The sequence below is a fragment of the Mastomys coucha genome, unplaced genomic scaffold (assembly GCF_008632895.1).
Source record: "Mastomys coucha isolate ucsf_1 unplaced genomic scaffold, UCSF_Mcou_1 pScaffold23, whole genome shotgun sequence".
NCBI classification, from domain to species: Eukaryota; Metazoa; Chordata; class Mammalia; order Rodentia; family Muridae; genus Mastomys; species Mastomys coucha.
In genome coordinates this window covers 14,695,403-14,723,384 of record NW_022196906.1, presented here as the reverse complement: position 1 = coordinate 14,723,384, position 27,982 = coordinate 14,695,403, and the positions used below count along the sequence as shown (strand labels likewise).

Here is a 27,982-nt window from a genome sequence, read left to right as displayed (position 1 = left end):
GGTACCATGAGCTCCAGGGCAGTTTGGACTACACAATAAAACCAAATTATCAGAGAGGTTGTATGAGAAAATGTGGAGCCAGGGATATAGCTTACTGATTGCCAATAAAAAGAAAGAAAGCAAAAAGCAAACAATATAACAATAAAACAAACAAACAAAACTCCACAAAACAGAACCAAACCCTACAATTATGAAGTAACTTAAAAAAGTCTTAAAAATCAATTAAAAACTAAGGGGAGATCCCAAGATGGCTCAGCATGAAAGGGAACTCGCTGCCAAGCCAGACAACCTGAGCTAGATCCCTGAAACTCATGGCCTGCCGCAGGTTGTCCTCTGTTGTGAATCATGCATTTGCTGCCTTCTACAAAATAAAAATGTAATAGCATGGCAACCGTACCTAGGCACTTCCCAAAGCACAACAAACAGTACATAATATACCAGAAATGGTGGCTACGAGTTCCTGTGTGAAGTCATAATGTGCCTGACTAAATGAAGTTTCTTATGCACAGTACTGAGAGAAAGGCTCAAGTATGATATACCATCCAGGTCTAATGGAGGCAAAACACAGGGACAGGAGGCTGAGATGGGAGCAAGAAAAACCTTAACCACAATGTTTATTGAAATTTTTGCCAAGAAGCAAAAGTATAGCTGGAAAAAAAATTTTCAGATCAACAATTTTGAATAATTCTAGTGAGTAAGAGTATATGTAGGTGATGTCTGCTATAGATTACATCCTCAAGCATTCGAGTTCTTTGTAATCTTGAGGTTTACCAGAAGCCAGGAGGGGTTGTATTATGACTTATATCTGAAATGTACCCCAAAAAGTTCATGTAGTTAAGGCCTGGATCCTAGGACTGTAGAGTTCAGTGTAGGATGGGAGAGCTATCTGGATCTTGAGGGCTCTGGCTCTATCAAGGACTGATACATTTATGCATTCCTAGCTCAATGGGTTTGTAGAAAGGACTTTGCTAGCTTGTTGCTTATTTATTTATATCACCTTTATCTAAAAGTTGTAGAAAGGGAACAAGAACATTTTAATGACTGTGAGGACTGTATTATGAAACTCAGCTGCTGTAAGTAGGGTAGCATGTTTAATAGTTGGTAAGCCAACAACAGAATCTACACTACACTAAAACAATGTTTATAGTCCAAAACTCCTCATATAATCCAAAAGCTTACTACCCAGAAGTTATAATAATCAAGATGAAATGGTGTTGCTTGAAGGAAAGAAAATGTATTATAACTCCAGGAATATATCAGAACAGGAATCAGGGCAAAAATTCAAAATAAAATATCACCCAACAGGCCTTATTGCTGCCAGCACACATGGACAAAATTTCCATATAGTTAATTTCTCTTGGGTATGAATTATAATGTTTACTAAACACTGGGAAAATTATGTTCACATTACTTTCTAACATTCCTTACCTTCATGAAGGTTTTCTCAACTGTTGAGAAAAATGATTTTAAAATACTTAACAGAACTACAACCTTCTATGCATCTTACATCAGTGATTTCCCTTCATTGTGAAGTCTCAGACATTTAGGAAGGTCCTAGGAAGTAGTGAGGGCTACTTCCCTGTTGTATTTCTTTCCTTAAATTCATGGGTCATCTTGAGTGTGAGTTCTTTTTATGTTTTCAAAGTAACTGTCACAGTTGGGGGCTGCTGCACATTCCTTGGCTTCTTAGTAGTGTAAATCCCAGGCTGATGAAACCAAGAGATGAGGGGTGAAGGGTTTCTGGCATTCCTCCTATCTGAAGTGACTGTTCACCATGACTTACAAGTGCTTGGTTAGTAGGGAAAATCTATTGTAGGCTTCCCTATATTCTCAACAAAAGGTTTCTCTCTAGTGTGGATTTTTACGTGGTGAATGAGGTTAGATGAGGAAGTGAAGGTTTTCTCACATTCCGTACACTCATAGGGCCTCTCGCCAGTGTGAGTTCGGATATGTTCAGTTCGGCTTGAGGAAGTAGTGAAATCTTTCCCACAGTACTTACACTTATAAGGTTTTGTTCCAGTGTGAATACGAATGTGTTTAGTAAGGTATGAGAAATACTGAAAGGATTTTCCACATACATCACATTCAAATGGCTTTTCAACTGCATGAGTTTTTAAATGGTCATGTAGCAGATTGTACCTACGGTAGGCTTTTCCACATTCCTTACACTCGTAGGGTTTGTCTCCAGTATGAATGGTTAGATGCTTCCGTAAGTACGAGGAGTTGAGGAAGGCTTTCCCACATTCCTTACATATGCATGGTCTCTCTCCACTGTGAGTTCTTAAGTGTCTACGCAGGTATGAGGAAGCATGGAAGACTTTCCCACATTCACCACATATATGAGGCATCTCTCCACTGTGCGTTTTTCTTATATGATTATGTAGGTATGAGGAATTGAGGAAGGCTTTCCCACATTCCTTGCATATATAGGGTCTTTCTCCACTGTGAGTTCTTACATGTCTGCGGAGATTTGAGTAAGAATGGAAGGCTTTCCCACATTCTCCACATATATAGGGTCTCTCTCCACTGTGAGTTCTTCCTACATGGTTCCGCAGGTATGAGGAGGTGAGGAAGGCTCGCCCACACTCCTTACATATGTAGGGTCTCTCTCCACTGTGAATTCTTATATGCTGACTGAGGCGTGGGGATGAAGCAAAGGCTTTTCCACACTCTTTACATGCAAAGGGTTTCTCTGAAGCATGGGTTGATATATGTGTTATAAGGCCTGACCGCTTAGCAAAGGCTTTTCCACAATCCTTACATTTATATGGTTTCTCTCCAGTGTGAGTTCTAAAGTGTTCCACTAGCCTTGAGTAGGTAGTGAAGGCCTTGCCACACTCCTTACATTCATAGGGTTTTTCTCCAGTGTGGCTTCGCAGGTGTCTATTAAGATTTGAAGATCGTCCAAAGGCTTTCCCACAAATCTTACATGGGTACGTTTTTATGGTGTGCACTTGAGCAGATGCATCATGATCTGGGTGGGTGAGATGTCCAGTGTTCCATGCACTGTGAGTTTTCACATGTGTCTTAAAATATGAGTGTTCACTGAAAATTTCTCCACATTGTGTATAATAACAGAGTTCTCGTGCACTGTGGCTCCTGCCCTGTTGATAAAGGGATGAATCAGGGTTAGACAGTTTTTCAGACTTATTAAAGGATTCCTCTTATGTGAGGGCACAAAATGATGATTTTTGCTGTTTTGACTACATGCAGGACTCCGTCCCTAAAGTCCAGAATCATGAGTTCTAATCTTGGAAAGAGACCACAGTATTTTAGTAGTTTTGTTAGTTTTTGAGACAGGTTTTACTATGTAGCCATGGCTGGTCTGAAGCTCTACATAGAGAAGGCTGGCTTCAAAGTTAGAGAGACACTCTCTTTACCCGCTGTATGCTGGGATTAAAGGCATATGTCACCATACCTGGCCCCTTGCCTTAGCCTTCTATCCAGTTATCTATCTATCTATCTATCTATCTATCTATCTATCTATCTATCTATCTATCTATCTATCTATCTATCTATCTATTGGAAGGTACCTCTCTATTACATAGTTCTGCCCGTCCTAGAACTGGATATGTAGATCAGACTGGTTTCAGACTTACCAGAGATCCATCTGCCTCTGCCTCCCAAGTGTTTGGATTAGAAGCATGCATTGCCATACCTGGGCTTGCTTCAGTATTTTAATGAAATTATTTTAAGAATCTCAGAAATCAGTGATCTATATATGTGTAGGAATGTGTACTCAGGAGGGCTCTATCATCCCAAGTTTTGACACAGACTCTTACGACATTTCTCTTAATGAGGTAGATAGTACTTCTCTGTGTAATTATCATTTGTGTTGATTTTTCTACAAAATTCCCAAACTTTCCTGAGTGTGGCAAATAAGAAATCTCCTGGTTAATCTCATAATTTACTAAGACTTTTTTTTCTTTCTTGTTAAATGAATGAATGATAAAGTACATTTAACTTTTTATACCATGCTTCCTTTCAAATTCAATGATGTGACAGTAGCTGCTATTTGATCTAAGCTCAAAAGAATCATTAAGATATACATAAAACTGCCTTAAAAGCTAGTAATTAGTTACATATATGGGGTATATAATTGTATTTTTTTTTTTTTTTGAGACAGGGTTTCTCTGTATAGCTCTGGCTGTCCTGGAACTCACTCTGTAGACCAGGCTGGCCTTGAACTCAGAAATCCTCCTGCCCCTGCCTCCCAAGTGCTGGGATTAAAGGCATGCGCCACCACTGCCTGGCTAATTGTATGTTTTTAAAAAATAATTATGCTGAGTGAGGTAGACAGATCTCACTGAGTTAGAGGTTTTTCTTGTCTAGATAATGAGTACCAGGCCAGCCAAGGCTACTTAAGTAAGGCCCTGTCTCAAATAAATAAAATAAACAAATAATATTGCATTTATATATTTCAGAGGGCAGAGTGTAGTGCATATGGCAGTGTGCATGTAGAGGTCAGAGGGCACCCACTAAGACTTCTTGGCTAAAAGGATCTCTTCTTTTTTTTTTTTTTTTGGTTTTCTCTGTGTAGCCCTGGCTGTCCTGGAACTCACTCTGTAGACCAGGCTGGCCTCAAACTCAGAAATCCACCTGCCTCTGCCTCCCAAGTGCTGGGATTAAAGGCATGCACCACCACCGCCTGGCTAGAAGGATCTCTTAAAGAACAGGTTTTGTGATAGGTTTGGGACACCTCAGAATTTATTTTATTCAAGATACTTCTCAGATATACTGTTTATCCCTTTTGCGTGTATGCCACTTGGTTTGCTACAATGGCAATCACAATCTTCTGTGAGTGAGGGAAATAAGTGTCTCTGGGCAGTCTTACCGTTTGTATTCCACTGGAAGTCTGTCCCCTCAAACAATCCTGATGCAATGTTGACTCTTGGGTGCCAAGTGGCATTTCCCATTCTGAAGATAAACAGAAAAACAAAATTAAGGGTTGGAGAAAAATAAATGGCCAATTACAAAGTTAACAACCATGGGCTTTTTTTTTTTTTTTAATTGTCCACTGAACCTGGTTCAAAAGAAAGTAAAGTGTGATCATTTTGACCAGGTCAGTAAATTGGCTACACTAAGGATGCGAGTTTTTAATGTTTTATTTCAAACTGACTCTTTGAAAATTAAAACTCGTGGTGAATGAAAATCATATTGTTAGGGCTGCAAGATAGCATGGATCTGATCAACTATATAACAGAGAAGAACCATGAAACCAATAGGTCATTCTGCAAAATTACATGAAAACCTGAGAAGGCAACAAGTAAGAAGAGAGGACTTCCTTTCTCTTCTAGTACATGGCCACACTTAGAGCCATCAAGTGCATCTTACAGAGATTTCACATTCGAATTGCAAACACATTCTTCACACTCACCTTGGAGATCTTCTCTGTGCAAATCCTCTTCTTCCAGCCAGGAGATCAGACTAGGCTTGATGACCTCACAGCCTTATGCATGGAAAGTGCATTCATGGAAGAATTCGTGCAAAAGAGCATAAAACATCAGTATAATTTAGTAGCCTCTTGGTTTTGTTTTGTTTTGTTTTGTTTTTTGTTCTGTTTTGTTTTGATTTGGTTTTGGACAGGGCATCACTATGTAATCCTGGCTGTTGTGGAACTCGACATGTAGACCACATGGACGTCAAACTCACAAAAAGCTGCCTGTCTGCCTTCTGAATGCTTCAATTTAAGATGTGTTCACCATGCCAGGCCACGTGCTTCTAATGAAAGTGGGGGAAGTATTTCAGAGAGGTTGAACAAGCAAATACTGCCTTGTCTATGCCCTGATGATTAATTACTGCTGACTTGAGACACTCCAATTAATAACTACATACATTCTAAGAAAACACCAATATTCAAGTCAAATAGAAAGTAAAGTGAAACAAAGATAATTTTACTTTTAAACAGCAGGCTACATAGTATCAGACTCATCTGGGTTAACTTAGTACTTTGAGTGTTTGACTCAGTATGTCAAAGGAAGAGGATGACCACCTCCGACACCTCGGCAGTGCTGGAGATCAGACACAGGGACTTGCATACAACATCCAGCTCAATCCCAACTCAGTACATTTAATTTTTAAAGTTTATTTATTTTGGGGGCTGGAGAGATGGCTTGGCAGTTAAGAACACTGTCTGCTCAATTCCCAGCATCCACATGGTGGCTCACAATGCCCTCTTCTGGTGTGTTAGTGACAGCATACTGATATATGTTAAATAAATAAAGTAAGTAAATAAATAAATATGTTTAAATTTTTATTTATTTCGAGACAGGGTCTCACTATGTAGCTCTGGCTATCCTGGAACTCACTATGTAGCTGGCTTTAAACTCACAATCTATCTCTGCCTCCCAAGTGCAAGGATTAGAGCTATGCACTACCAAGCCCAGTTAATAACTGATGTTTCTAACAGGGTAATTGGCATTCATATAGTGCAGGATTTTATGAACTACCACAGAAAATAAAATGCATAAGAGCTCCACTTATTCATGGTTTTGCTTCCTGTGGTTATATATTACCTACCCTGTTCTGAAAATATGAAATATAAAATTTCCAGAAAATTTTCATATAAAATTGCACAGCATTTTGAGTAGAATTACAGACTCTCACATTACTCCTCTGCTTTCCCCTGGACGCCAACCATCCTTTGCCCATCCATTTCAGCCATGCCTCTGCTACCTGCTTGCTAGTCATTTAGTACCTTAGCTTGATGCAATACACACACAACTTGCCAGGCATGCTGGCCCAAACCTTTAATCCCAGCATTTGCACATGGGAAGCAGATCTGTGAATTCTGGGAGCCTGGTTTACACAATGAGTTCCAGTTCAGCCATGGCTACATAGTGAGACCCTGTCTCAAAACAAAACAAAAAAACCAATATAGCAACAGGTGTGCTCATATAGCCCTCATTTTTACTAATGGCCTCAAAACATAACAGTAGTCATGATGGCAATTTAGATATGTGAAAGAGAAGCTGTGAAGTCTTCACGTAGCAAAGAGTGGATAGTTCTAGATAGTGAGGAAAAGGGTGGAGGGGAAACCTCTGTGCTCAGGTTGCTAACTTTTAGACATTTCATTTCTTATTTGAGTGTTTGGCCTTCATGTATATGTGCACTATGTGAATACAGTGCCCCAGAGACCAGAAGAGGGAGCTGGTCTCTCAAACTGGAATCACAGGCAGTTATGAGCTGTATTCTGGAGCAGGGAACCAAACTTGGGTCCTCTGCAAGATCAGCAAGTGCTTTTTATTGCTGAGCCACCTCTCCAGTCCAATGCTTATATCTACTCTCAAGCAGTCTCCAGACAGATGTAGTATATATCTATAATCCCAGCACTTGGGAGGTGGAGACAGGAGGACCAGGAGTTCAAGGTGAATCACAACTACAATTGGATCTTGTATCCCAAAATATAAATAAATAAACCTCCAATCTGTGAAATCATGAATAAGGAATTCATGCAAGTTTTGCTGCAACTCAAAAAAGTTACTACTGTATGTCTAGTTAAGTACTATCTACAGTGTAGGCATCCACTGGAAACCTTCAATCTCTTGAATCTTCCACAAACAGGTTATGGGATTAGGACAAAGTCTGTGTGCCTTTTACTTTCCTTGCCTTCTGATACCTCAGCACACCAGAATATACCATCTCTCCCCTCCCTTGGAAGCCATAAGAGAGTGGTGGCAATCCTACCTGCTGAAGCCAGGTTCTGGTAATTCTCCAGCATCACTTCTCTGTAGAGGTCTCTGTGAGCTTGATCCAATAAAATCCATTCTTCTTGGGTGAAGTCCACAGCCACATCATCAAAAGTTACTGAGACCTAAATATCACACACACACACACACACACACACACACACACACACACACACACACACAAATTGTTTGAGTAACAATAACACACACACCAATGTTCTCTACAGTTGAGAGGTGAGAACCAATACCCGTACAGAAATCTGAGAGCTTCCAGTGACTGCCCCAGAGCTTAGAGGTCCCAATACCCCCACCCCCATCTACACTCAACCCATCCGTCTGCTCCAGTCATTTACTAGTAATATCCCTTCTGACAGGTGAGCAGATCTTGCTATAACCAGACTAGAGGCTCTTCTTTCAATTTTTTGAAATATACTGCTATGTTGCATATACTGCCTCAACAGTAACATAAATATTCCATGAAAAGAATACTAGATCTTCCTTATCATCTGTCAGAATAACTGAATGGAACTGGACATAATTAATGTGCATTTGGCATTAAGAGTATCAAGATTGGGCTAGTGAGATGGCTCAGTGGGTAAGAGCACTGACTGCTCTTCAAAAGATCCCGAGTTCAAATCCCAGCAACCACATGGTAGCTCACAACCACCCGTAATGAGATCTGATGCCCTTTTCTGGGATGTCTGAAGACAGCTACAGTGTACTTATTTATAATAATAAATAAATCTTGGTTTTGTTCTGTTTTTTTTTTAAAAGAGTATCAAGATTAGTTAGTAATTATGGAAATCCTGGGTTGATTTTCTCATAATACCTCAACCATATGAGAGGCCCACTCTCTCAGAAATTCAGCTAGGTTGAGGGGCTTCTCCTTGTTTTAGAAGCTCTGGCCATCAAGCCTGTCCTGAAAGTGTGTCTACAAGGTAGAAGTAAGCATGTCACTTAGGAGACACGGTTCTACATACCTGGTAACAGTTTGTCAGGCAATCAGCCACCATCTTTTCTACCTTCCTTTTTTCTTCAGTAATGGGGTCTGAGTCCCTCACAGAGTTCCTAGATAAGACAGAAGTCAAGAGAAGTCAGAGTTGCCTTTAATTCTTACACACCTGGACTCCATTCTGCCTTCCACAGTTTCCTTTCCTGCTGCTGTGATAAAATACTCTGACAAAAGCAACTGAAGGAGAAAGGGCTTATTCTGGCTCACAGTTTCAGGTTACAGTTCATCATGGTGGGAAAGTAAAGGGGCTTAAAGTCACATCACAGCCACAGTCAGAAAGCACATAAGCAACGAATGTACTGCTCAGCTCACTCTCCCTTTTATACAGTCCAGGATCCTAGCCAAAATTAAGATGGGTCTTTCCCTATAAATTAACCCAATCCAGATAATCCCTCATGGACATTCTCAAAGGCTAACCTTAATCTAGACAGTACCTCCAAGGAGGGCCCAGAGAGCTGTCCCCTAGGTGATATTAGAAGCAGTTGACAATGAATAACCATCACACAGCGCTGGTGTGAAATCCATGTAATCCTGCACACCAGAGGAAAACTCATGCATATCCACAAACGTGGTACCTTTCCCACCATGATGCTAGAGCAGTCTGTTTTGCCTGACCAGGAAACAGGCTGGTGAACCACGCTACCCACTGGGGAAATGTCTCGTTTTATAGGGAAGACACCTTCAAGTTGGAAAGGTAACACATTTCTTATTTGTCCTAGTAATGTATCTCATGAGTGCTTTTCAAATACATACCGGGAGCCTCATTTACAATCCACACTATTAAGCTTTGCATATTGAAATGTTCTTACAAGCTCATGTGTTGATGGCTTGGTAAAGCAGCAGTGTTCAGAAGTGCAGCCTTTGGGAGGTGACTGAATAGTAAGAGATCTATCACCAATTGATTAAACCATAGATGGACACATAACTTAATGTGGTATTGTGAGATGGCAGAATTTAGGATGTGGAACCTAGATGGAGGAAGTAGGTCAATGAGGATGGTATTTTTTCTGTGTTCTTTCTCTTGCTCTGCTCCTGCTTCCAGGCTGCTGTGGGGTGAGCAGCTCTGCTCCATGGTACCTTTCCCACCATGACATTCTGTCACCACAGGCCCAGAAACATGGCCAGCTGAACCTGGATTCAAACCTCTGGAACACTGAGCAATACATTTTTTCCTTTAAAGGTGCTGGTGTCAGGTTTTTCTTTGTTTTGTGACAAGGTCTCATATAGTCTAGGCTGGTCCCAAGCTTGATATGTAGCCAAGGATAAAACTGAATTCCTAATCTTCCCGGCTCTACCTTCCAAGTCATGGAATTCTAGGTCTACACTACTATACCTGGCTTATGTGGTGCTGGATAGAAACAGGGTCTTTGGGTATGCTAGGCAACTAGCCTACCAACTGATCCTAGCCCCAACTCCAATGCCAGGTATTTTATCACAGTGACAAAAAAACTAACCCATGCATTCACTAGTCTACTAAGTGCCCCTGAAGTAAACCAAGCAGGGCAGTGTGACTGTTCAGGTCTGGATCAGATTCTCTGAAAAGGAAGGGCAGGTCTGGCCATGGAGCACACCAGCAGTTGCCGTGCTGAAGGTGGAGTTGTCCATATGCTCCTTTCTCCATACTAAGGCAACCTTACTTAGTATCTCAAGGCTAGAGAAACTACCCTCCTATGTGGAGTTTATAGGAGCCTCTTCCTACCAATCATCAAGAAGCCACAGTTCATTATCATACATGAGCTCACTGAAGAGCACAGTAAAGACAGTGACCTTATAATAGGGGCATTACTAATAACACTGTCATTTACTGAAGACTAATGCACAGATATGCAATATGTTTATATATGCACCATTATTATTTTTAAATATCAACTACATTTTATTTTGTGTATAGCAGAGTGCTCATCTTATACATGTAGAGGTCAGAGAATAACTTGGTTCTCCCCTTCAACCACAAGGATTTGGGGGGATTAAACCCAGGTCATTTAGCTTGGGGCAAATGCCTTTACCTGCTAAATCATCCTGATGGTCCTATATAAACCTACTGAATTCCCAAACCAATCCTCCAGAGTAGACAATAGGAAAACAGGTCTAGACACTATAAGTAACTGTTTCAATATGATAGTTACATAGTGGTGAATCTACACTGAATGCAGGAAATTGTTGCAAAGTTCTAACTTGTCATGCTTTGGTTTCTGAATCCAGAACCAGAGATTATCCTGCCTCAGTTTTCCAAGTTCTGGAATAAAGGTTCGTGCAGCCGTGACTTTGATTTCCTGTGATTTTAATTCATGCCTCAACATGATCAGAAGTCAGCCTAGACCCGTACTGTATAATATAGTGACTTCCACAAGTACTGCCAGTCACTTGTTACATCAAGATTGATTGATTGATTTAATTTTTGAGACAAAGACTCACGTAGCCCAGCCTGGCTTTGAACTTGCTATAAGACAGATTGGGAGGCAACTCCTATCCTGGTGCCACATAGGTCCAGGTGAGCAGACTATGCATAAGACCTCTGCCTGGTGCCACTTCCTAGGATGACCCCAGATACTCAGAGGCCCCAGGCCCCACAAAGAGGAGCAAGTAAGTGGTAGAGAGATGGAAGAGAAAGAGAAACAGAAGGATGTGTGCACAGTGAGGAGAGGCAGAACTGGAGTCAGCCTGATGTGAGGAGCCTGTGAAATCACCTAAGGCCATTGTGAGGTCCTGGCCCAAGCTGCCAGCGAGGGCTATTGTCTGGGTCCTTGGCCCTGAAGCAGTAGGGGTCATTTACCACCAAAGGCCCCACAGCCATCCCTGTTCTGGGCTGCTGCCTGGGGCCATGTTGATGTCTAAGGGTTGTGCATAGCTGGCCCTACCCCTTACCAGCTGTAGAAGTCCGGAGAGAGCCCTGCATCTTGCCCAGGAAGCACAGCAGAGCTGGTCCAAGGATGTTGAGTATGGGAGAGGTGGTCTTTCATTCATCTGCAGTGTGGTGGCACTGGCAAGGGAAAGATGCCTCACCACCTGAGGCAATTGGGAGAGCTGGCCCTGGGGTCATAAGGGTGGGAGAGCTGGTCCTACCTCTCACCAGCTGCAGACTTTGAGTTGGTCCACCCCAATGTCTACCCTCACTGGCTGCAGCACTTGGGAGAGTGGGCCCTGTAGCTCACCTGGGCACCACAGTAGAATTGACCTTGGTTGTGAGGATTGCGAGTGAGTGTGGGAGAGTGGGAGAGCTGGCTCTGTCCCTCACAGGTTGCCACACTCAGAAGAGTGGGATCTGCACCTGGCCTAGGCAGCACAATAGAGTTGGCCCTGCAGGCATGGGCTTGGGTGAGCTGGCCCTGAGGGCATGAGAGTGGGAGAGCTGGCCCTGCCCCCTGCCAGCTGTGGCATTGGGTAAGTTAGCTAGGGCAATGCTGCAGAGTTCACTCTGGTGGTGTGTGTTTGAGAGAGCTGGTGGGCTGACTGACTCAGCTACCACCGAGGCCCAGATCCAGAGCTTTGAGTTGACTTACCCCAACATCTATGCTATCTATGAACTGCTGGAGTGCAGGAAGGGGTCAGTTCTACAGATCCAAAGCAGCAGGATCTCTCTTTAACACAGGACAACATGAGGATCCAGTATTGATGGTGTAGCAGAAGCCAGAGAGGCCTTGAACCAGACCAATGACTCAATGCACTGAACATGTGCAAGTAAAGAAGTGTGGACAAAAGAAGATAGTGTAGGACACTGTGCTGGTGAGTTTTGTGTGTTGACTTGACACAAGCTGGAGTTATCACAGAGAAAGGAGCCTCTCTTGAGGAAATGCCTCCAGGAGATCCAGCTGTAAGGTTTTTTCTCAATTAGTGACCAAGGGGGGAGGGCCCAGCCCACCGTGGGTGGTGCCATTCCTGGGCTGGTGGTCCTGCGTTCTATAAGAGAGCAAGTTGAGCAAGCCAGGAGGAGCAAGCCAGGGAAGCAAGCCAGTAAGCAGCACCCCTCCATGGCCTCTGCATCAGCTCCTGCTTCCTGACCTGCTTGAGTTCCAGTCCTGACTTCCTTTGGTGATAAACAGCAATGTGGAAGTGTAAGCTGAATAAACCCTTTCCTCCCCGACTTGCTTTTTGGTCATGATGTTTGTGCAGGAATAGAAACCCTGACTAAGACAGACACACTACAGCTTCCACAATGAGATTTTTTTTTTTTTTTTGAGGGGTAGGTTGCAAGGGCAGAGGATATGAAGGAATGGGGAGATAAGTAGGACTGGGGTGCATGATGTGGAATAAGCAAAAAAATCAATAAAAAGTTAAAAGAGAAAGAGAAAGGGAGAGAGAAAGAATGATTTTCAACTCCCAATTCTCCTGTCTCTATCTCCCGTGTTAAAATTACAAATATACAACCTAGCTTGAAGTTAATATTTCTAAAGGTTTGGTTTGCTGGCTAAGACTAACACAGAATTTGAGATGTAGAACAGGCTAGCCTCAAATTCACAGAGACCCTTCTGCCTTTGCCTCTTGAGTACTGCAAACCCAGCTCTCGTTGACCATGTTTTTGTTGTTATTGCTATTGTATGATACAGTGCTCAGGTCCTGTCCATGCTAGGCAGGCACTCTACCACCAGTCTTCACTTTACCTTTAACAAGTCTTAACTTACAGAGGAACTAACTAAAGACCAGGCCAACCCTGTGGTCATTTTCTTATTTTCTATATGTGTAAATAGAATATAGACACTCTTTTTTTTTTTTTTTTTTTTTTTTTTTTTTTTGGTTTTTTGAGACAGGGTTTCTCTGTATAGCCCTGGCTGTCCTGGAACTCACTCTGTAGACCAGGCTGGTCTCGAACTCAGAAATCCGCCTGTCTCTGCCTCCCAAGTGCTGGGATCAAAGGTGTGCGCCACCACCGCCCGGCAAATATAGACACTCTTGACAATTAGCAGAATTCCTTCAGTTTTCTGTCTGACATAGAAAGCAAACAGAACTAGGCATGGTAACCCACACTGTCCACATGCTTGGGAAATAAAGGCAGAAAGATTGCTACAGGTTGCAAGCCAACTACTGAAAAGACAATATAAACCCCCTTTGTCTCCATTTAAGGACCATGCCCAATTTTGAAAAGAAGGCCATAAGACACCAGCTCCAGGAACTGACCATAAGTCCCAGGAACAAGGCCATAAGGCACCAGCTCCTCTCCCAAAGAACAGCCTGAGGATAACCACAAGAATGGGAAAATATCTCAGAACGGACCATTTGTGCTGGGCAGCCCTATCTCATCCTATGGTTAAACGTTCGTGACATAGGAATGCAGACCAATGGCTACCTGTGACCCCTGCGCCCCAGCACCCACCAATGAAGTTTTAGAATGAACTTACCTAATCCTTTTTTAAAATTCTTCTAATTCCCTTTAAGAAGGCCTTTGTGTCTCTGTCTAGGATCACCATTCCAAGTTGATCCTGCATGCTGGATGTTTCTGCAGAATAAACGCTCTTTGTCTTTGCATACTATCTGAGTCTGGGGTCTTCTTTCAGCGATTTTCTGACCTTTACACTAGAGCTATATAGCAAGATCCTGCCCCCCAAACTGAAGAAGAATCCCCATCTCATTCTTCATAGAAACAGAGAGAAAGCTATCTTGACATTCACATGAAACCACAGAAGACCCAGGACAGCCAGGCAATCCTAAACAAAAAGAACACAAGTGGGATTACCATTCAGAGCTTTTGTTTTGTTTTGTTGTTTTTTAAAAAATATTTATTTATTATATGTAATTACACTGCAGCTGTCTTCATACTCTCCAGAAGAGGGCGTCAGATCTCATTACAGATGGTTGTGAGCCACCACATGGTTGCTGGGATTTGAACTCAGGACCTTCAGAAGAGCAGTCAGTGCTCTTAACCACTGAGCTATCTCTCCAGCCCCCTTTTTTGGTTTTTTGAGACAGGGTTTCTCTGTATAACCCTAGGTGTCCTAGAACTCACTCTGTAGACCAGGCTGGCCTCAAACTCAGAAATCCACCTGCCTCTGCCTCCAAGTGCTAGGATTAAAGGCATCTGACCACTGCCTGGCACCATTCCAGATCTTAAGGTATATTACAGAGCCACAGTCATAAAAGTAATATGGTACCAGCCCCCAAACAGACACTCAGACCAATGCGACAAAATCAAAGACCCAAACACGAGCACAAGTAACTCCAGTCACTTAATATTTGATAAAAATGTCAAGAAATTAAAAACAAAAACCATAAGCAGAAGAAAGAAAGCACCTTCAACAAATGGTACTGGGAAAACTGAATGCCCACACGCAGAAGCATAAAATTAGACCCATATCTACTACCCTGCCCCAAAACTATCTCCAGATGGATCAAAGACCTAAATCTGAAACCTGAAACAATGAACCTTACAGGAGAGAAGAGAACAAGCATTATTCTCCCTGATCCAGACCTAGGGAAGGACTTCCTGAATAGGACTCCATTGGCTCAAGAGTTAAGCCCAATGACTGACAAAACCAAAAAGCTTCTGCACAGCTAAAGAAACAGTCCACTGGGTAAACAGTCAGCCTACAGAAGAGGAGAGAGCCTGCCTGCTGTACAGCTGACAGAGGATTAACATGCAGAATCTATAAAGAGCTAAAATGAAAAGAGAAACAAAAAACAAATGAGACAGAACAAGAAACAAGTGACCCACTCAAAAGAATGGACCTGGGATCTGAACAGAATCCTCAAAATAAAAAAAGAAAGAAAGATCTCACAAATTTTGATCATCACTAGCAATTAGGGAAAACTAAATCAAAACATCTTCAATGGCCAAGATCAACCAACCACAAATGCTGAACAGGGTTGGCGTAAAGGAACCTTCCTTTACTGTTTGTTAGTGGGACTGCAAATTGGTAGAGCCACTATGGAAATCAGTGTGGAGGATCCACCCATCTCCATTTTTTTTTTCTGAGATAAGGTTTCTCTGTGTAGTCCTGGCTCTCCTAAAACTCGCTCTGTAGACCAGGCTAACCTCTGCTACCCTACTGCTGGGATTAAAGATGTGTGCCATCATTGCCAGGCTCAAGCATGGAGAACTCTCAAAAAGCTAAAATGAATCTCCCATATGACCCAGCTATACCACTCCTCCTTGGCACATGCCCAAAGGACTTGAAATCCTACTCCACAGAAACCTGCTCAGCCATCCTCATTGCTGCTCTACTCACAATAGCTGGGAACTGGACACTAAATGTGCTTCAACCAACAAATGCAGAGTGAAAGTGTGGTACACATAACTTATGTAATACTATTCAGCTGTGAAGAAAAACGCAATCACGAAGTCTGCAGGTAAATGGATGGATCACAGTGAGTGAGGTACACAAGACCCAGAAAGACAGCCGTCACATGTTCTCTCTTATCTGAGGCTGCTAGCTCCAAATCTTCATTTAGATGTGAGTATACAATCTTGAGAAACTGCAGAAGGCAGGAACATAGAAAGTACCATGGCCAGAGTCAGGAGAGTAGGGCAGTAATAGAGAGGAGAGTAGCAGAGTGTAGGTGATCTGAGATGGGAGATGGGGGGGGGGGCTTTAATCAGGAGAGAGGGAGAAAATATGCAAGGAGGGAGGAGGCAAAATAACAATAAGGATATCTGAAAAAGTTATAAGGAATCATACTATTAGTTATTTACCTGAAAAACCCTGTAATACATGTAAGTCTCTATACACACATACATATATAGCTAAAATGAAAATTTCTCTGTTGAAATCTCAAAAAATTTGGCCTGTTGCTATGTACTGTAATGCTAAATTCTGTACTCAAAGGTACATGTGAATTCTCATTTCATTGTACAAACCCCTTAATTTGAAACTATTGGTTAAAAACGGTGCAGTGGTGGCGCACGCCTTTAATCCCAGCACTTAGGAAGCAGAGGCAGGAGGATTTCTGAGTTCGAGGCCAGCCTACAGAGCCTCTACAGAGTGAGTTCCAGGACAGCCAGGGCTATACAGAGAAACCCTGTTTCAAAAAACCAAAACCCAAAAAACAAACAAACAAACAAACAAACAAACCCTATTGGTTAAATAAAAGTGGCTACAGCCAATTACTGGATGGATGAATGAGAGGTAGGTGGTTTTAAGTTACCTGGTTGTGGGAGGCAGGAGGAGGAGGAGGAAGAACAAGGAAGAGAGAGGAGGAAGTGCCATGAGAGGAGATGGACCATGAGCACATGGCCAGGAGAAACAGCTAGAATCTGGGGAACCCCACTGAGGATGTAGCCAGGCCAGCAGTTAGAGGGAACTGCAAGTCATCCTCTGCCCTCCACGTGTCTGTTGTGGCATCTTTGTGTGCACATACAAATATGAAAGGATAGTAAAAAAAAAAAGTAAAGTGGAGATTTAGGGCTGAGATTTTCTAAAGGTTCAATGACAGCCACGTCAAGACATTCATGTGAAGCTTTCACTCAGCCTAGTGCCCTTTACACCAACTAAAATGGGACACAACGCTCAACAGATATTTGAATTTTGCATGCAACATTTTTAAGATTTGAATATGCTTTAATAAATCTACACAGTCATCTACAGGGCCATCAACTGCACTCCAGTCAAGCGCAAGCCAGAAAAAGTTACTATAACTACAGTAGCAGGGGGCTCAGAACGCAAAGGAGCTTGTCGCAGAAACCCAGAGACCGGAATTCACTCTGCAGAACCCACGAGAGGGAAGAATGGAGTCCACAAAGTTGTCTTCCAGCCTCCGTATGTGTGGCTCTACATGCGCCACCATACGTGTCTATGCAAAAATAGCAAATACAAATTTTAAAGCCTATAATACAACGTTCTCAAGCACTTGGAATCACTGAGCAGATCCAAAGATATCCGAGTGCCAGACAACGGCTTAGCCTTCTTGGTACTTTAAAGCAAACCTAAGCCTTGTGTGTACTGCCATTGGAGAGCCTCATGCATTCGAGTGAGTCCACCCCACTGAGCTACACAGCACACTCAAGGCACTATGCCCTCTTACTAAGAGAAACAGCTGTGACTCTCATGACCAGAACAGCATAGGATAACCATGGACAAAGTTACTAAAGCAGAGCTGAGTAATTCTAGACTGTGTGGCCAGAAGCATATGGTACTTACTATCAGCTCTTACTGCAGTTTTCAAACTTCTAAGCTCTTTTCAAAGCTCTCTTTGGAGCTACTCTAAGTACATGGGAGTCGGGGGCCGGGGGAGAAACACACTAATTTTCAAATACACCATTTCAATCAGAAATGGCAAAACATGACTTTCTTAAAGAACTTGAGACTCTTCAAAAGTTACTATAGGACCAGGCATGATGCTAGACTCCAGAAATTCCAACACCTGGGAGGTAAAGGCTGGGGGATTAGGAGTTCAGAGTCAGCCTCAATTACACGGCAAGGTGTACGCCAGCCTGGGCTACAGCCTGGGCTACATGAGGCCCTACTTCAGAGAACAAACAGAGGCTATGGAGATGAACCAGTGAGTAAAGGCCAAGCCAGGAAGCCTGATCTCCAGCACCCAGATGGTGCAAAGTTAAGACCCAACCAACGCTTGGAAATTGATCTCTGATCTCTGAGCCAGGGTAATTCCCACTTTTTTGGAAACTCTATAAGGATGTATAACAGACCTAGAAACTTCAAATAACGAGAGCAGGATACTCCTATTTTCACCAGTAGAAAGCCACAATCACACAGTATCTGTACTTTATGTACAAAATGTACAGGGCCAGGGTGAGTAGCTTAATGAATGAGCAGAGAGATGAAGAAAGAGAAAGAAAATGGAGAGAGTGAGGAAGGAAAAGCATGGAAAAGGAAGGGAGGAAAAAGGGAAAGATTAAGGAAGTAAACATTTAGCAGGCGGTGGCAAAAGCCTTTAACTCAAGCAGAGGCAGGTGGATCTCCAGGAGTTGAAGTTAGCCTGGTCTACCTAGCGAGTTCTGGAAAAGTCAAATAATAAAGATTTACCTCCAAATAAACATGTTTACTCCTAGACACCTAAGAATACTTTTTCTACCCGAATGTCATGTGGCAGAATTAATCAGATGATGCCAAAGACAAAGCCACACTCTGCAAGAAAAAAAAGCCTGGGGCGCTCACCCGAGCTCCACAATCGCGGGGTTGTGCGGTGGAGGCGGCGGCTGCAGAGGGACGGCCCGTGGCGGGGTTCTCTGCTGGAAGAGGAATGTGGAAGGCGGCTGGGGAGGCTTCTGCAGAGGGCGAGCGAGCAGACAGAAGCTCCGAGAGCATTCGCAGCGGCCGGAGGGAGGCGCGGTGCCCGTAAGACCCGCCCGTCCCAGGCCTCGGCCTACGAGGACCGCCCCTCGGCGAGCTGCACACACAGCCACGATTTAAACTGACCCTCCACGGCCGCCGTCACCCCCCAACCCCGCCTCAGCAACTCCCTAGACGTAAAGATGACCCGGAGGTGAAGACACTGCGAACTACAGGACGCAGCCATCGCTAGAAAAGAATCGGGCCTGTGCAGGCGTCACTTCCGCTTCCGTCCTGGCGTGAAGCCCGGGAGATTTGGGTCCCAGCCACCTTGGACAGAAATAAAATTCTAGGAGCTGGAGAAAGGGCTTGAGGATTGTTCTTGAAGAGGACCCAGGTTGGATTCCCAGTACCCATATGGCAGCACACAGTTGTCCACCAAGCCTGATCTAAATCTTAACCCCCGCTCCATCTCTCTTCTTTCTTCCCACTCCTCCCTTCCTCCTCTCTCCCATCACTCCTTCCCGCCCCTTCCTCTCTCCCATCTTCCCTCCTTCCCTCCCCCCCTTCGTCCCTCTCTCCCATTCTTCCGTCCTTTCTTTCCTCCCTTCCTCCCTCCCACTTCTTGTTTTAGCTTTAGCCTAGGCATGGTGCCTCTCTGCCTTTAGTCCCAGCATTCAGGAGGCAGAGGCAGGCAGATTTCTGTGTTCAGGGCTGGCCTGAATAGTGAGACACTGTGTCAGAGAGAGAAATTGAGAATATTCTCGAGCCAAAATGAGTGACTACGGCTCACGAATACAGATTAGAACTTCAAGTTCCATACGCAAACATGCTGTTTCATGGGGTCATTACAGTAACAAATAAAATCATAAAGCATATGACATTCCCAGACCTTAGCACAACTGACTTCATGGTGGAAGTACCATTCAAGCCACAAAACTCAGCATATAGATGGAACCACTAGCTAAAATGAAAACAAAAATCCAGTCCATCAAAGTCCATAGTCTGGGAAAGTCTCTAACTGTACAAATCTTGCTTTTTGGCTTCTGTAGCACTCCTTCTGGCTAACTGTTCTTGTTAACTGAAGTGTGTCGCTAGGATATGGTTTTTGTGTTTAAAAGCTTAGAAAGGTTCAGCGCTGCACTGGGATCCCAAACACCTAGTGTAATAAAGACCCAGCTAATAAAGACTTTTTATCTATTGGCTTAAGCTCATGTCTGAGCAGTCTTTTCTGGTGGATACCACACTATAAGTACAACACTCCAAATGCATTGGTAGAAACATCAGGTAGGTCTGTTCCAAAAAAAAGAAAATCTCTGCTATAGGCATCAGATGCAATAGTAGCCTTTTGTGTAGCTGAGAATAGTGCTGTTTATATAGACCTATTACAGAGATGTTAGGTCTCACACATGGCAAGAAGTGTCTCCTAAGGGAACTTAGGACCATTAAATTCTGTCAAAGGCTTCTGTTGCACCTATTGAGGTGATCATGCGATTTTTGTCTGTAAGTCCATTTATGTGATTTATTACATTTATTGAAGTGTGTGTGTTAGACCATCCCTGTGTTTCAGGGATAAATTTACTCCAATTTACTCAGATGTATAATCTTTTTAAAAATGTTTTTAGAGTTTTTATTAGATTTAAAGTCAGGTCTCTTGGTTTTTATTAGATTTAAAATCAGATCTCAAGGAACTCACTTCACAGCCAGAGACGTACAACAGGGGGCCCATGATCATGGAATTCACTGGTCTTACCATGTTCCCCATCATCCTAAAGCTGCTGGTCTGATAGAAAGATGGAATGGCCTTTTGAAGAAACAGTTACAGTGCCAATTAGGTGGCAACAGCATGGAGGGCTGAGGCAGAGTTCTTCAGAAGGCAGTATATGCTTTGAACCAGCATCTGATATATGGTACAGTTTCTCCCATAGCCAGGATCCATGGGCCCAGGAATCAAGGGGTGGAAAATGGAATCGTTCCACTCACTATCACTCCTAGAGACCCTCTAGGAAAGTTTTTTCTTCCTGTCCCCACAACTCTAGGTACTGCTGGCTTAGAAGTTTTGGTTCCAAAGGGGGCAGTTCTTGTACCAGGAGCCACAACAAACATTCCATTGAACTGGAAGCTCAGATGTCCCCCTGGTCATTTTGGGTTTCTAATGCTCTTAAACCAACAGGCTAAGAAAGGAATAACAGTGTTAGGAGGAGTGATAGATCCAGATTACCATGGAGAAATTGAATTGCCTCTTCACAGTGGAGGTAGGCAGGATTATGTCTGGAGTGCAGGAGATCCCTTAGGGCGTCTCTTAATACTACCATGTCCTGTGATTCAAGTCAATGGGAAACTACAACAGCCTAATCCAATCAGGATGACAAAGGGTGCAGACCCATCAGGAATGAAGGTATGGGTCACACCTCCAGGAAAAGAGCCAAGACCTGCTGAGGTGCTTGCCGAGGGGGAAGGAAATACAGAATGGGTAGTAGAGGAAGGTAGTTATGAATACCAGCTAAGGCCATGTAAGCAGTTATAGAAATGAGGATTATAAACTGATATGTATGCTTCTGTCTTACTTTGTTAAGAATACATTTGTCACCGGGCAGTGGTGGCGCACGCCTTTAATCCCAGCACTTGGGAGGCAGAGGCAGGCAGATTTCTGAGTTCGAAGCCAGCCTGGTCTACAGATTGAGTTCTAGGACAGGCAAGGCTATACAGAGAAACCCTGTCTCGGAAAAAAAAAATACATTTGTCTTTCTTCCAATTTCTTTAACAACAATTGGTATTTAAGTTGAGATACTAAAAGAATGTTCCCAAGGGACGTTGCCCATTGTAAATTTATAAATTTGTTTGCATTTGTGTGAGGCATAGTTATATCGTTAGGCGTATTCATGATCTTTTTATTGTTTCATATGGACATGAGATATTATTTGTGTCAAGTTGACAAGGGGTGGATTGTAGTGGCTATTCCTGGTTGTCAACTTGACTCTATCTGGAACGAACTACAATCCAGAATTGGAAGGCTCACCTGTGATCCTAATCTGGAGGCTGAGAGATACAAGTTTCTGACCTGGATCTTGGCATGGAGATCTTGAGGCATAGTAGCTATGAATCCCAGAAGATTAATACAGGAAGATCTCCAAGTTCAAGGTCATCTGGGATTAAAGATGTAGTGGCACGAACCTTTAATCTGGGCCACACCTTTTGCTGGAGACCTATATAAGGACATTGGAAGAAGGAAGGCACTCTCTCTTCTTTGCCTGCTTGCCTTGTAGGACTGAGCAACTGCTAGACCCTTGGACTTCCATTCACAGCTGCTGCTGACCATTGTTGGGAGTTGGACTACAGACTGTAAGTCATCAACAGATTCCTTTACTATATAGAGACTACCATAAGTTCTGTGACTCTAGAGAACCCTGACTAATACAGAAGTTGGTACCATGAGTGGGGTTAGGATCTCTTCTAATTGGGCCCAACTTTTTTTTTCTATTACAAAAACCTGCTTATTTAACCTCCAGTAATAAGAAACCATAAATATTCAGTGTATTTACAAATAAATAAAAATCCACTGCAAACAAATTACCATGCAAAAGAAAAGAAAAAAGGAAGGAAGGAAGGAAGGAAGGAAGGAAGAAAGAAAGAAAGAAAGAAAGAAAGAAAGAAAGAAAGAAAGAAAGAAACCCTGATTTAAGGGACCAAATATTCAGGGTTTAGTAAGATCATTGCTCATTTTCTGCTCATTTTGTCAAGGCTTCCAAATACGGAAACTGATTTTTACCAAAGTCTAGGTTCATTCAGTTGTCTGGTTGTCTTTAAAATGATTATTTTATAAACAACTATTTTTTAAGGTAATTCTAGTTTCTTAACTATCTTATATCTGTGACTAACAAAGTGTAGGAAGGTGCCGAACCTTGAAGATTATAAATACTTTGGCAGAATTAAATGCATTTGAGTTTGTACAAACAAAATGAACAGGCATTCTCATAAAAAGTACTTGTTCTATCTGGGCTTTCGATATGTAAAATGACTAATACAATTCTTCTGACATTCTTGTTACTTTTAAATGGTGCCAGTCAAGTAAGACACTTGCCATTTGGGCAATACTTCCATATTAGAAACTTCTGACTTTTTTTTTTTTTTTTTGCATTGAAGAAGTACAGCATTTTGTTGTTGTGTACATATGAGACTCACTCTCATGTGTGGAAATAAATCTATCATGTGTAAGAAGTCTGAAGTTTTGATTTTTCCAATACTGTAGCCTTTACTGAGCCAAACATTCTAAACTTTGATATGAAAGTAGACATTGTTATCGGTATAGAAAGGCCCTTTGGGTAACTATGTTGCTGATTGTTGTGGACTTGTCTGTTTAATATATTTATGCCCCTTTAGTATTGCACAAAGCTACTGACCTTGAATGTTGGAGAGAGTGCTTTTGCTGGTGTCCTTCGTTGTAGAACTGCTAGCGGTGCCGATGTCTTCCAGACTTCCAGCTGGATCCTGACTACCTCCTTAAGCAAAGATAAACATGTCCAAACACTGGGCACTCGGACACTATGACTAGTGCCTCTCCAATACCCAAAAGTATTGGACACTGGCCCCCTGGGGGGCATATCTGTTAATAAGTACATTCTACTGTATTTGTTTATTTTGTTTATTTTGTTTTTCTGTTTTTCTTTTTTTTTCTTTTTTCTTTTTAAATTGTTTTTGGTGTTCAAGGACTTTTATTTCTCATAGAAAGTCAACAGACTTAGGATATTGGGTATTCCCATTTGAAACAGAACTCTCTGATTTTTTTAAATGTCTATTTCCTAGCTTAAGTGAATTTACAGAATATGGTATAAAGTATTTATTAGTTGGGTACATTATACACCAACAATTTTATCAATGATTTCAGGAGTAGCCCAAGCAACAGCCATTCATACTCAGCAGGAGTTGTGGGATGGAGAAAAGGTAGGATAAAACAGGTAAGGTAACTAGAAAAATATGGAACACTTCACGAATTTGCGTGTCATCCTTGCACAGGGGCCATGCTAATCTTCTCTGTATCGTTCCAATTTTAGTATATGTGCTGCCGAAGCGAGCACGTTTGTTTTGTTTTTCAAGACAGGGTTTCTCTGTGTTCTAGGATACAGCTCTGTCTGTGCTGGAACTCTCTGTAGACCAAGACCAGGCTGGCCTCAAACTCATAGAGATCTGCCTGCCTCTGCCTATCAAGTGCTCAGATTAAAGATATATACCACAGAACATTTTAAATTGTTAGGAAAAAATAAATAAAAGGGGATTTGTTGTTGATGTTGTTACTTTTGATTATGTATATGTATATTTCTGTGTCAGAATATATTCATCTAAGTACAGGTGTCTATTGAGGCCAAAGGTATCAGAGCTTCTAGATCCAGAGTTACAGGCAGCTGAGAGCTACTGGACTTGGGTGCTGGGAACTGAGCTTGGGTCCTCTATAAGAGAAATACACACTCAACTGCTGAGCCATCTGTAAACTCATGAAAACTTTTATTTTAATACTTTTAAAAAAAATATTTATTTATTGTTATATGTAAGTACATGGTAGCTGTCTTTAGACACACTGGAAAAGGGTATCATATCTCATTACGGATGGTTGTGAGCCACCATGTGGTTGCTGGGATTTGAACTCAGGACCTTCAGAAGAACAGTTGGTGCTCTTACCCGCTGAGCCATCTCGCCAGCCTGAAAACTTTTACTTTTAAAACACAAAATTGAATGGAGATTTTATGAAATAAAACCTAGTAATTGTATCAAACTGAAAAATAATGCTGTCAATCATAATTTTTTTTTTGTTTTTTTTTTGTTTTTTTTGAGACAGGGTTTCTTTATGTAGTCCTGGCTGTCCTGGAACTCACTCTATAGACCAGGCTGGCCTTGAACTCAGAAATCCACCTGCCTTTGCCTCCCAAGTGCTGGGATTAAAGGCATCCACCACCACTGCCTGGCATCAATCATATTTATTATACTGTATGTAATAGAAATGCATATTTTTGTCAATTGTTGAACTTTCTTCAAAATTCTGACCATGTCTAATTAAAGCCTTTTATCAACCACAAAAACTGTTTTTAGACTTTTTATTAGATTTATTCATTTTATTTTATATATATTTTGCTGGCATATATGTCTGTGCACCACATGAGTGCTCAGTGCACATAGAGGTCAGAAGAGGGCATCAGATACCCTGGAACTGGAGTTACAGATGGTGTGAACCAGCATGAGCTAGGAATCAAACCTGGGTCTCCTGCAAGAGCAACAAGTGCTCATAGCTGCTGAGCAATCTCTCTACATCCATGCACAACCTTTTAAATGTATGTTTGTACTCTATTTGCAAGTATTTTACTGAGCATTTTTTGGGGGTCTATGTTCTGTAGCTGTGTCTTTTTGTTCTTGTCTTCATCTGATTTTGATATTAGAGTGATACTAGTTTCATAGAAGAAGTTTGGGGGTGCTCCTTCTGTTCCTCTCTCTCCTTTTTTCTTTTAACAATTTAAAAGGACTGGCTATAGCAGTCAAAAAAATTCAACTGTAAATTTGAAAGTTTGATAGAATTTGGCTATAAATCCATCTGTCCCTGGGCTTTTTTTTTTTTCTTTTAAGCTGGAAGGCTTTTTATACCATTTCAATCAGGAGTTACAGCCTGATGATTTTGCTCCAAGGTCCATTCTGTTTCCTTGCAGTTTCTTTCTTTTTTTTTTTTTTAAAGATTTATTTTATTTATTTTATGTGTATGAGTACACTGTAGCTGTACAGATGGCTGTGAGCTATCATGTGTGTGGCTGCTGGGAATTGAACTCAGGACCTCTGCCGGCCTGCTTACTCTGGCCCTGCTTGCTCGCTCCAGCCTCGCTTGCTCCGGCCCTGGTGTAATTCACTGTAGCTGTCTTCAAATGCACCAGAAGAGGGCGTCAGATCTCATTACAGGTGGTTGTGAGCCACCATGTGGTTGCTGGGATCTGAACTCAGGACCTTCAGAAGAGCAGTCAGTGCTCTTACTTGCTGAGCCATCTCGCCAGCCCCCTCCTTGCAGTTTCTTAATTTGTCCCATGGAGGGTTCTCGACTGTGCTTGGTGAGTCTGGTGAGCTTCACTTTCTTGAAGGATATTTCAAACACATCCTGATGTTGAGACTCCCATTGTTTCATGCTGGGGGTTCATGTGCTGCTGTGGAATTCACCTCAGTTGATCTGACTCTGAAACAACATGAGCAAACCCTGTGGGTCCGTGTGCCTGCTAGGCCATTCTCTCAGAGGGGCACCACCACCCTAGAGGAGTTTTCTGCCTGTTTTTGAATGAATCTCCTGTTTCTTTCCAGTGCTTTTCAGCATAGGGTAGTTATGCTCATCCACGATTTCAAGTCTCCAGAGATTTGAAGACTACAGAGACTTCATAAATTGGTCACAAGGGAAAACTGGATAACTGTCCCCCACTTTTGCCTCACCCTCCAATTTGCTCTGTGTAAATGAATTATATTTGTATTTAACCCAACTACAAACATAATTCTGGGTATATTAAAGACAGTTGATTTATAAATAATAATCATTAACTTTTATGTTTTAATTGCCTTTGTTTTAATAGTTTATTATAAATGGGTAATTTTTAAGATTAGAATTTTATAAATTAAGGTAATTTATCCACACAGTTTTGAATTGACATTGTTTTAGTACCAAAGTAAACTTTAAGCTATAGTCCAAGAAGAAACTGGGAACTTGATTTTCTTGAATTTTTTTATAAGGTATTCTTTATAATGTAAAGTAACTTAAGATATTTTATGTTAAATAGTTTGTTTTATCATAAAAAGTACGATCTCAGGTGAGCACAGTAAGATTGGATTTTATAAGGAGATATAAGAATAAAAGTTTATGCTATTAGTCTTGACCTTAGCTTTGGTTACAACTTAGTCTTTCAAATGGTTAAAACTTAACAAAGTTGCCAAAGACATAAGGGCTTATCTCAATTATACAAACACTTCAATGTCTGTTTTAAGTTTCATCCTCCACAAACTTTGTATAACTTACTTAGGCCTTTAGTCATTGACTGAAGCTTTTGTGCTTTGTCTTTATCTGTCATCTTTATTTTTAAGACAAAATCTCGTTTATTTATTTATTTAATGCATATGAATACACTGTTGCTGTCTTCAGACACACCAGAAGAGGGCATCAGATCCCATCACAGATGGTTGTGAGCCACCATGTGGTTGCTGGGAATTGAACTCAGGGCCTTCGGAAGAGCAGTCAGTGCTCTTAATTGCTGAGCCATCTCTCCAGCCCCAAATCTCGTTTTATCATATAAAAGTCCATCCTTATCCAAAACTTTCTTCCTCAGAATATTTTTAATAGAAATTAAAAATATGTATTTTTAACACATTTTTATACTTGTTGCAGTGATGTGAATTAGAATGGCTCCTATAGGCTCATATAGTTAAATGTTTAGTCACCAGTGACTCTATCTGAAAGGATTAGGAGAGGTGGCCTTGTTGGAGGAAGTGTGTCACTGGTGTGTGTGTGTGCTTTGAGATTTCCAAAGCCCTGGTCGGGATCAGGTTCTCTCTGGTCTCTCTGACTGTAGATATCTCTCTCAGCTACTTCTCAGCGCCATGAGTACAGTCATGCTTTCCGCCATGATGATAGTGGACTAAGCCTCTGAAACGGTAAGCCAGCCCCAATTCAATGCTTTCTTTTATAAGAAGTTGCTGTTTTCATGGTATCTGTTCACAGCAATAGAACAATGGCTACGACGCCTATTGATCGTTTCTTTTTATTTCCCTAAATAAGAGTTGGGTCAAAATTACATACATGGTAAATTATACCAAATTAAGATTATCTGTACATTTTAAACAGTTGTTGTTGGAAGTTTTAAATGAACATTTTCTCTGCTTAGAAATGTACAATTTTTTAAAAACAGTCCACCCCTTTGCCTTTACAGATCCTGAGAGTAAGAAAGTTTGCGTTTTAACAAGAGGCTAAGAGATATTACTGACCTTGAATGAGGGAACATTATTTGTAAATAAGACCCAAAGGCAGGGAGTGGGGTGCTCATTCAGAGAACTAAACATCTGTAACTATATCTAGCCATCTTTATGTTCATACACAAATCTCTCTCCCTCTCCCTCTCTCT

The 27,982-nt window shown here is 41.8% G+C and overlaps 1 protein-coding gene and 1 non-coding gene across 3 annotated transcripts; both read right to left on the bottom strand.

Moving 5' to 3' along the window:
• Positions 1-584: 584 nt before the first annotated feature.
• LOC116072831 (zinc finger protein OZF-like) lies at positions 585-19,129 on the bottom strand. Of its 2 annotated transcripts, none has more exons than XM_031344397.1 (6): positions 18,744-19,129; positions 8,669-8,756; positions 7,687-7,813; positions 5,378-5,449; positions 4,835-4,917; positions 585-3,104 (listed from the first exon to the last, which is right to left on the bottom strand). In XM_031344397.1, exons 2-6 carry the CDS (start codon positions 8,699-8,701, stop codon positions 1,794-1,796), a joined length of 1,626 nt encoding a protein of 541 aa, XP_031200257.1. In that variant the 5' UTR covers positions 8,702-8,756; positions 18,744-19,129; the 3' UTR covers positions 585-1,793. The 2 variants fall into 2 exon arrangements, with proteins under 2 accessions (XP_031200257.1, XP_031200256.1); XM_031344396.1 differs by lacking the exon at positions 18,744-19,129 and adding an exon at positions 11,566-12,540.
• Positions 19,130-23,825: 4,696 nt separating this feature from the next.
• Positions 23,826-23,932, bottom strand: LOC116073993. The gene has a single exon (XR_004111988.1). It is a non-coding gene; the product is annotated as a U6 spliceosomal RNA (small nuclear RNA).
• Positions 23,933-27,982: the final 4,050 nt, after the last annotated feature.

Bases quoted from the DNA above. Each gene is read 5' to 3' on its own strand.
- LOC116072831 (XM_031344396.1), bottom strand. From the start codon at position 11,660: ATGAAAGACCACCTCTCCCATACTCAACATCCTTGGACCAGCTCTGCT. The intron at 7,814-8,668 runs GTATGTAGAACC...TGTGATATTTAG, and splicing joins GCCTGACAAACTGTTACCAG to GTCTCAGTAACTTTTGATGA. The intron at 5,450-7,686 runs GTAGGATTGCCA...TCCATGCATAAG, and splicing joins CCAGAACCTGGCTTCAGCAG to GCTGTGAGGTCATCAAGCCT.